The following is a 9,054-nucleotide window of genomic DNA, read 5'->3' on the forward strand; positions in this document are numbered from 1 at the left end:
TTTATTTTATCTGGGGTTGTTTTTTTTAATTGCTGTATTTATACTAGTACAAACCCTAACATAGAAAGAGATCTACTCATATAATTATACTTAAAATGAGTATGTCTTAGACACAGTATATACAGGGATTAGATTCTATACTTGTATCTACCCATGTACAGTTATATATGCATATGTGACTTTATCTGTAACACAGGGAACTAGAATTACTCACCTTCACAGAAAAAATAAATAAATTACTAAAAGATTAGAGTGAAAGCATCCTGTCTTGGAAGCTGGTGAGGACACTGTATGGTTTGTTTCAATCTGCAGAAATTTTGGCTGTACTACAGCATTCTCCTGTTGACTCTTGTGAGTGCACCCAAGGACTCTAAATGTCCTCCCACTGTTCTCCTGAACAGATACATTATTACATATATATAAAAAACTCCTTTGCAATGTTCTTCAGGGCTTAGATGTAGCATACTTCCTCTGATTAGAGGAAAAACATCTTTTCTGTCTTATTGTTAATGTTATATCTTTCTGTTTGCTAAGTATGCTGTGGGTTGGAATATATATGAAACAAAACAAAACAAAAATCTCTTTTCCTTTGTTCATGGACACCTTTAAGTGTATCTACCTCCTTCATTAAGTTACATCATATTAGACTATCCATATTAGCTATTAAATTCCTATTGTCTACAACAAAATGCGCCTATGTTGACTTCTGAAATGCACTTCTGAAAAGAAAAGCACACTTCCATATACTAACAAAAGGGGTAGTGTATCTTGAGAACTCTGTGTATGACAAACTGACATATACAATAAATATGGATTTTACTACAGTAACAGATTGAAATTATATAGTTCATTTAAACCTTTTTCCAACTTCAGCTTAGCCCCAGCTAAAGCACACAGGAAATAAACATATTGAGCTGTCTGGCACCAGGCAACTATCCAGGTCCTGTTCTGTCTAGCACTGAGTTAAGCTTATCCATCCAATCAACATTAGGAGGTTTATTTATGTGAGACAGATATATTAGTAATAAATGGATTTATTCAGTAGCCTGATGGATTTATATATGTACAAAATCATTTTAGTTTAAGGAGACCTAAAACTGAGTCACACACTATTTTTATGCCTTGTATCCTGAAGCGCTTACTGCAAGTTCTGCTCTGCTCTTCACAAGAAAAAAAAATAGAAAGAAAAAGAAAATAAAAAGCTAATTGAAGTCAATGGGAGAAAAGCTGCAAAAAGACTTAGGATTTGGTGAAATGAAAGTATAGCTAAATCACAATTCAAATGACTATGGAATATTTTTATATATATATTATGCAATATTCTGTAGAGAAAAGTTCAGTTTAATTTGTACCAAGATAATCCATAAAGGGGAAAGAGTTCATAGAAATATGTTTGAGAAAGGATATCAGAGTTTTGTGATGCCTATTTGTACTTTAGACAGATTTTGTTCTAAGGTAATCATTTGACATTTAAGTCAGATCTGTGCTACCTTGAAGTCCGTTTTCATTAATTCGTCTGTTGTTTTTTTGAAAACAAGACAGAGAATTCACATGAATTCTACGGTTTATCCATTTCAATCAGATAGTAAGTGGCACATTCTCACCTCATTTGCAGTTTTTAATTCCAAATAGACATTGCTTTTGAAATGTCCCTTCTCTTTTTCCCCTTTATGCTGCCACTTGAAAGTTGAAATGTAGCAAGAATGTAGTGTTAGGTGCCAGTTTTCTGAATTACAGGGTGACTGCTTTAGCTGATCCCAAAAAGCAAGTGTCTTTTTATACCGCATAAAAGCCTGAAATGTTTACATATCAAAAGGCTATAGGCCAATTTCTGTCAAAATTATACATGAAGTTAAGCAGTACAAGCAATTTATTTAAACACTAGTCATTGTAGAAAAATTCAAAACCATATGCTCTTTTAGCAGTTTTTCACAAATGCATTTGACCCATGACTTGGCAAGACACGCATGCTTCATAATTTACTCTAAATTCCAAATTCCCTTGACATTTAAATAAAAGATCTTCATTAATAAAGTTTATATGAATGAAAACTTTAGAAGTTGACGTCGTTAGAGGGAAGCTTCAGACAAAACGCGTTTTTTTTTTTTTTGCCTCGTTTTCAGACGACGGACTTTCCTAATCAGTCCAAGATAAGTTTATTCTGGGAACAAATTACGGTAATTTCGCTTTTTTTTTTTTTTTTTTTTTTTTTTTTGGAGTAACGATACAAGCAATTTGAGACAAACTCGGGGACGCGGATGGCGCAGGGCGCTGGCAGCGCCTGCCGCGGGTTTCTTTTCGGGAAAAGGTTTCGCCGCCCGCGTCAACCCGCGGGCTCCGCTCTCGCCCCGAGCTGCCGGCCCCGCGGCCGCGCACACAAACCCGGAGAGCTCCGAATGCCCGGGATTCTCCTTTAATACCTTAAGACGATAACAATACAAACCCAGCCGATTCCTCCACAAGCAAATTTTCATAGACTTGTGTACGGTGATTGCTTTGCGTGAAATCGTGTTTGGGTAGTAATATTGAAAATCAGTGCAGTGTTTACTTTATTTCATATCTAACAGCTTGTTCTGCCCGGTGCCGTACTCCTCTTTAGATCTCTCTTTCAACCCATGCTGTGAGTACCCTCCAGTAACAATCAATCGCTTAGCAACACTATGCAGCACAATTTGCTTGCGTTTCATTTGTTATTGCAATTTCATCCCGGTCTCGTGTGACAGCTGATAGTTTGTTTAGCGCAATATCACGGGTGCAAAGCTAACGAGGAGTAGCTGCGAAATGAGAAACTCCTAGGGCAGTTTTGACGAAGCGCGTATCAAGACACGCGCTTGCACGGCAAGACTTCTAAGCCTAAAGGGAAAAAAATAAAAAAAGTAAAAAAGAAAAGAATAATAATGAAAAGAAAAAAAAAACTTCATCGGAGGTAAGAAGTTACTTGAAAATTATGTCTATGCGGTAATTAGGAATAAGTGGGAAGCATTGCAGAGTGCTTGAGCATACGCTTTTTCGCACAGCCTCCCAGATCGAAAATCGCATTGGGAAGGCGAGAGAGGGCTCAGCAAAAGCGGGATGGACCTTAGTGGGTCGGATATTGCACCGGGTGACGGCGTGGAGTCCCCGCGGCTCCTGCTTTCACCTGCAAGACGCCGCTCGGAGCCGGGACGAAGCCGCGAGTGAGCGTGGAAAGCGCGGAGAAGCCGCGGGACTCCCCGGCGTTGTTCCGTGCGCGGGGCGGCCGCGCTGCGCCCAAAACAAACAAACTCACAAGCAAACCCAGCCAAAACGCCGGTCTCTGACAAACAGTTCCCTACGCATCAAATTAACAAAGTCCGCACGAAGATCAAATCTAAATGCCGGGGGGAGGGCCGGGGGGAATGAGACTGATCGGCAAATAAACTGAAGCAAAGGAAGCGAGGCGAATAATTAGTTGCATTGCGATGCACGGAAAAAGAGAAACTAAGCCATGTTTTTCTGTTTGTTGCCTTAACGCTCATACGAACCTTTTACTAGAAATAGGTTTTAGCTCTCGATCGCTTTCGGATGCAGTTATAAATCCCCGCATATCGAGGGAGAGAAGGACACTGACAGACTGAGAGTAAGCGCTAACGACGATATTCTTTGTTGAGGAAAAAATAGTGTGTTCCTCGTGAACGGACCTTAATGGCTTGTTTTCATTTCATGCGTACAATATCCTACCTTCTTTGATGGAGGGTTGATGGGGTAAATAGTCTGATCTTATTCAGTTCACCTCCTGCGGATTCCCAGTGACAATCGTGACAGACGAAGTATTCTGCAAATCACAAGAGCCAGCTACCAAGAGAGCCAAACGTGTTAATAGAAAGAGTTTTAAGGACTTGAAACTACTCCATTTTAAATGCTAGGAACATGTAGAATATAAAGTTACCCGTATCATCACAAGTCTATAGTCTTTGTTGTCTAAGCTAGAAAATGAACGATGAAAAGAAAAGAAAAGAAAAGAAAAGAAAAGAAAAGAAAAGAAAAGAAAAGAAAAGAAAAGAAAAGGGCATCAAAAGCAAGTCAGAACACCTACCAGACCTGGGGCTTTGAGATGCCACTGGTCATTAATCTCATGACTTGTTTAAAAACAAAAGTGAGACCTGTGTGGATCTGAATGTGTAAAAATAATAATAATAATAAAAGTTTACAACATTCAGGCGTCCTAGTTCCACCAGATGATCCGGGAAAAGAGAAAGAGGAACAAAAATGTTCGAAAAGGAATAAAAATGTTTTCTCAGTAGTAGGCATTGCCGCTTCACTCTTTAAGGCTTTAATCGGGAAAAAAAAAAGCGCGTATTCTTCAATGCTGCTTTGGTTCTCCAGGACCGAGGATGCAAGACTCAAATCGTACCACAAAAAAAACTTTTTTTCTTTTTTTCTTTTTTTTTTTAGGGGGGGGAGGGAATTGCACAATTGTAATGAGTTTATTTTTAAAAAACTGCTTCCTAACCACTTCGAAGCACTAATAATGAATCTGAGCCGCAGACAGAGGAAATCGCACCCACTAATGTGAACTAACACGAGCAAAGTAGGTGCATAATAGACAAGGCTAGGAGCTGCTAACCACTTCTGCACAATGGCATTAATAAGATTAACCTGGGCAATTAGCCGGTGCAGCGGAGATCAAGCCTGAATCTGGGGCCTTTCAAAAAATACCCACTAATGGAAAGGATTAGGTTAATTTCATTAATTCTCAATACACAGACCCAAGCTCCTTTCACTCCTTTGTGTAACCCTCCCCAAAAGGGAGGGGGGGGGGAAATCAAATCTGGTTTTGTTTGTCATCTGCATATTACCAGGAACTAAATCCAGGATGACGTCGCCTGGGTATAAAAAAGGGAAGAGGTTCGCATGGATTATACTCATGCAGCCCTCCGGCTTGAGATCAGTAAACAGGCGAGAGTTGAGGGGGGAAAGTTACAGGGGAGGGTCCTGCGCACACGCACACACCCGCACTCGCGCTCGCACACTCTGCCCGCAAGCCGCGCTCGGAATAAGCTCCGCTCCTTTCGCTCCGCTCCCTTTTTAAAAATTTTCTCCGAAAAGTTTCGATTTCGCCGCTCGGCAGCCTTCTCCCCCCGCCACCCCCCATCGCCCGCTCCCTCCTCCTCCCCGGCACCACAGCCGCCACCTCCCCCGCGTGCCCTCCCCCGGCCGGTGCCCGCTGCCCTGCCCGGCCCGGCTCGCTTGGGGCATGCCCGTGAGCATGTTCAGCATCGACAACATCCTGGCGGCCAGACCTCGCTGCAAGGACTCGCTCCTGCTGCCCCCGAGCGCCGCCGCGCCCGTCGTCTTCCCCGGCCTCCACGGGGACTCGCTCTACGGCAGCGCCTCCGACTACGGTGGATTTTACTCGCGGGCCGTGGCCCCCGCCTCCAGCCTGCCGGCCGTCGGCGGATCTAGGCTCGGCTACAACAACTACTACTACGGGCAGCTGCATGTGCAGGCGGCCCCCGTGGGCCCGTCGTGCTGCGGCGCCGTGCCGCCCCTCGGCGCACAGCAGTGCTCCTGTGTGCCCGCCGCAGGTAAGGCGGCCCCGCCGACCGCACCGCACCGCACCGGGCCGGACCGGGCCGGGGGGAGGGCTCCGCGGAGCGCGGCGGTGTCCGGGCGCCTCTGCGGCACGGGACAACCGGGGCGACCGGGGCACCCGCGCTTTCTTTGTCCCGCGCGCAGCCCTTGGAGGGGTCCGTGGGTTTTTTTCGGAGAGCCCTTCCTGCCGCAGCGTTATGCAAAGCGTGTCGTCCTCTTTTCTGTCCGCCTGCAGGTTACGAGGGCACCGGCTCGGTCCTGATGTCCCCTGTCCCCCACCAGATGCTGCCCTACATGAACGTGGGCACTTTGTCCCGCACGGAGCTGCAGTTGCTCAACCAGCTGCACTGCCGGCGGAAAAGACGGCACCGGACTATCTTCACGGACGAGCAGCTGGAGGCTCTGGAAAACCTCTTCCAGGAAACGAAATACCCAGACGTAGGGACCAGGGAGCAGCTGGCCAGGAGGGTACATCTAAGAGAGGAGAAAGTGGAGGTATTTCTGCTTCCCTTTGCCTCCTTCGACCCCCTCCCTTTTGCGTTTGAACGCGAGCGGAGCCGCGGCGGGGCAGCGCGGTTTGGGGAGGGAGACAAGGCTCTGCCGTTCCGGGCCGGGACACCGTCCTGAGCGTGCTCGTTCTAACGCGGCTCCGTTTCTCGCAGGTTTGGTTCAAAAATCGCCGGGCGAAATGGAGGCGGCAGAAGCGATCGTCCTCGGAAGAGTCGGAAAACGCCCAGAAGTGGAGTAAAGCGTCCAAAACGTCCCCGGATAAGCGGCAGGAGGAAGGAAAAAGTGACTTGGACTCGGACAGCTGATGGCCGCGCCGGGGGGGGCCATCTCCCGTGGACTGTAGGACTTGCTCCCGAGGATGCTACTGTCTTGCACAAACTCTGCCTTGTCGGAGAGGGGGAAACAACAACAACAACAAATCTATCTTATCTATATATCTGTATATAGTGAACATGAGCCGCGCCGCTCTCGTGTAAATAAACGTGTTGCCGAGGTGTTGCACAGGCAGGCGGCGGCGCCCCGGTCTGTCCGGCCTCACGCCGCGCCTCGCCGCGGCGGAGAACACGCGGCCGGCGGTGCGGGACGCACGAGCCGCCATCCCCGGGGGGACACGCGGCGGCTCGTTACGCACCGAGGCCGCGGGAGGCGGCGGGGGGCGGCGAGGAGGGAGCCCCGGCCTGGCCCGCCCGGCGCTTTTGCCCCCGGCGCCAGGCGAGGCGGCGGCAGGTGCCATTTTGCGCCCCCGGGGCGAGGCAAGGCGGCGGCAGGTGCCATTTTGCGGCGGCCGTTGGCGGAGCCGGGGCAGGCCGAGCTTCTGCCCCCCCTTTGAGCCTCTAACTCGAGCCGCCTGGAATAATGCGGATCATTTAATTTATTTTTTTTCCTTCCTCCTAACGGAGTGCCTGTGGAGAGCCCCCCCACCTCCGTCACTCTTCGGTCAGTGTCTTTGCGCTCCTGCCGCACAAGCCTTGGTGGAGCGGGAAGGGATACGCTTGTTATTTTGTTTGGTGTCTTTGTGCTTTTCTCACTCGTTGTCTGGAGTTATGTGCCCCGTCGAGTTTCCAAAGAGTTTGTCTTTGACCCCTGCTTAGAAAAGCTGTCTTGATGCATCAGTGTATTAAAATTGCTGCTAATAATTTTCGGTGATTATCAGGTGAGTTAATGCATAAGAGGACGTACAAGCTCGTGTATATTGCTCATGGAGATGCTTACAAGGAAGCTGCTAATGGGCATTTTCTGCCCTTGGAGACAGCGCCTTGGCAGTTTGGAAAGTACGGATAGCCTCGTGTCACCCTTCCCTCTACAAGGACCTCCTAATAAAGACATCTATTCTCCCTATAAAATTCACATGAATTTCTCTCTCTTTTTTTTTTTTTTTTTTGGTCTGATTCCCATACTGTTCACTTTTGTTATCCCTCCAGAGCAGAACTACGTGTGAACTACCACTCTGTAGTAGCTGTTCACCCATGTCGTGTAGAGAAGAGCCTTTCCTTGCTTTCTAGAAAGGCTCTCTAGAAAGTCAAAGCAATTGCCCGAAGGTGTGAAGTCAGTGCAGATAACCTGGTGCTGAAAAGCTTCACATTGTGGCCTGCTTTCAGAAATTCAGTGGTACTGAGCTGCTGCCAATGCCCGAAGTGACCCATATCAGCTCCCCTAGGTTAGACGAGACATTGGTTTATACAGATGCTGACCACCATTGCTTCAAGCGATACCAACAACGGTCAACTTCTGTGTTGCATGTGCTCACACTTTTCTTCCCTTTCTGATACATCCAGTGTTATATAGGCATTGTAGCATGGTGTGTATTACAGATGTTAGTACAGCAGAGAGAATCTCAGCAGTTGTCTGTACAGATAACATGTCCTAATGTCACTGTGTTCCCTTACAGATACGGTCACTTGCTCTGAGCAATTGCTCCCTGTTACCCAGACGAGCAAGAGCTGCAGGCGTGGTTTTGCATGAGTCAGTCCTTTAGGGGGCTTGCAGTTTCATAGCTGCTGCTCTCTAGAAGGCAAGAAATTTAGCCTCTTTTGTTCCTTAGCACAGCAAAGGAGTTGGAAAGGGGGAAAGCAGACTTCTCAAAGGATTCTTCTTCAAGATAGAACACAATTCAGCTCTGCAAATCTACTGCATTTTGGAGACACCGCTCTATTGCTACAAATGCGTATCTGATCTCCGTAAACTATATTGAATTACAGTTCAGCAGCACTGAAAATTAGTTTTCAAATGTAAGAAGTGTTTTGTTATGTTACATGCAGGAAGTCTTCCTGAGTGGATTTTGAATCTGTCATCTCCTATGTATTTAGTCATTGTTAAATTTTAAAGTGAATACTCATTTTGCAAATAAAAGTCAGGCCTAAGGATATTATTGCCCAGGATTTTGCACATGGTGATGTATATTCTTTACTTCACATACATAAATAGCCTTATGACCGCTTTGGGAAATAAGCGGTATTTTCTTTTATTTTCTTTTTTTTTTCTTTGTGTGTGTGTGTGCATGGGGCAGTAATTTTAGAAGTCACTATTTATGCAGGATTTTAGCCTGCATAGCTTAATGTGTCAGTTAGGCTGGAGTGGGCTTTACCTATGTTTTTGCTAACCAATACCAGTTACCTAGGATTGTAGTTCACATCTTTGGAGATGTTTAGACTTTTCCAGTGTGAGTAAAGTTCTCATGAATTATGGAGGTTCAAGGTCCCAGAACTTTTCTCAGTAAGAATGCAATGTTACATAAAAATTAAATTTTTGTGTTATAAAACAACTTTCCATGCATAGTATTGGGATAAAGCCATCACCGGTTGCTTTAACTTCATGTTGCATCTTAATCAGAGCTAATTTAAAAAAATTCTATAAGTTCTTAATAACCGTGAACTTGATTTTGCAATCATTGGTGTCTATTTTATTAAAAAAATAGTACTAAACTGCATATACTATGTATATACTAAACTACGTACAGATATGTATATGTATATACTAAACTACATATAGATA

At 45.7% G+C, this 9,054-nt stretch overlaps 1 protein-coding gene across 1 annotated transcript; it reads left to right on the top strand.

Annotated features, from left to right (window-relative positions):
- The first annotated feature begins 4,834 nt into the window (after positions 1 to 4,834).
- Positions 4,835 to 6,368, top strand: GSC (goosecoid homeobox). The gene is made up of 3 exons (XM_088538817.1): positions 4,835 to 5,546; positions 5,789 to 6,048; positions 6,216 to 6,368. Exons 1-3 carry the CDS (start codon positions 5,216 to 5,218, stop codon positions 6,366 to 6,368), a joined length of 744 nt encoding a protein of 247 aa, XP_088394943.1. The 5' UTR covers positions 4,835 to 5,215.
- The last annotated feature ends 2,686 nt before the right edge of the window (positions 6,369 to 9,054 follow it).

The sequence above is a fragment of the Tinamus guttatus genome, unplaced genomic scaffold (assembly GCF_059628265.1).
Source record: "Tinamus guttatus ecotype Peru unplaced genomic scaffold, ASM5962826v1 Tinamus_guttatus_pri_ptg000048l, whole genome shotgun sequence".
NCBI classification, from domain to species: Eukaryota; Metazoa; Chordata; class Aves; order Tinamiformes; family Tinamidae; genus Tinamus; species Tinamus guttatus.

Bases quoted from the DNA above. Each gene is read 5' to 3' on its own strand.
- GSC (XM_088538817.1), top strand. From the start codon at position 5,216: ATGCCCGTGAGCATGTTCAGCATCGACAACATCCTGGCGGCCAGACCT. The intron at 5,547-5,788 runs GTAAGGCGGCCC...GTCCGCCTGCAG, and splicing joins CTCCTGTGTGCCCGCCGCAG to GTTACGAGGGCACCGGCTCG. The intron at 6,049-6,215 runs GTATTTCTGCTT...CGTTTCTCGCAG, and splicing joins TAAGAGAGGAGAAAGTGGAG to GTTTGGTTCAAAAATCGCCG.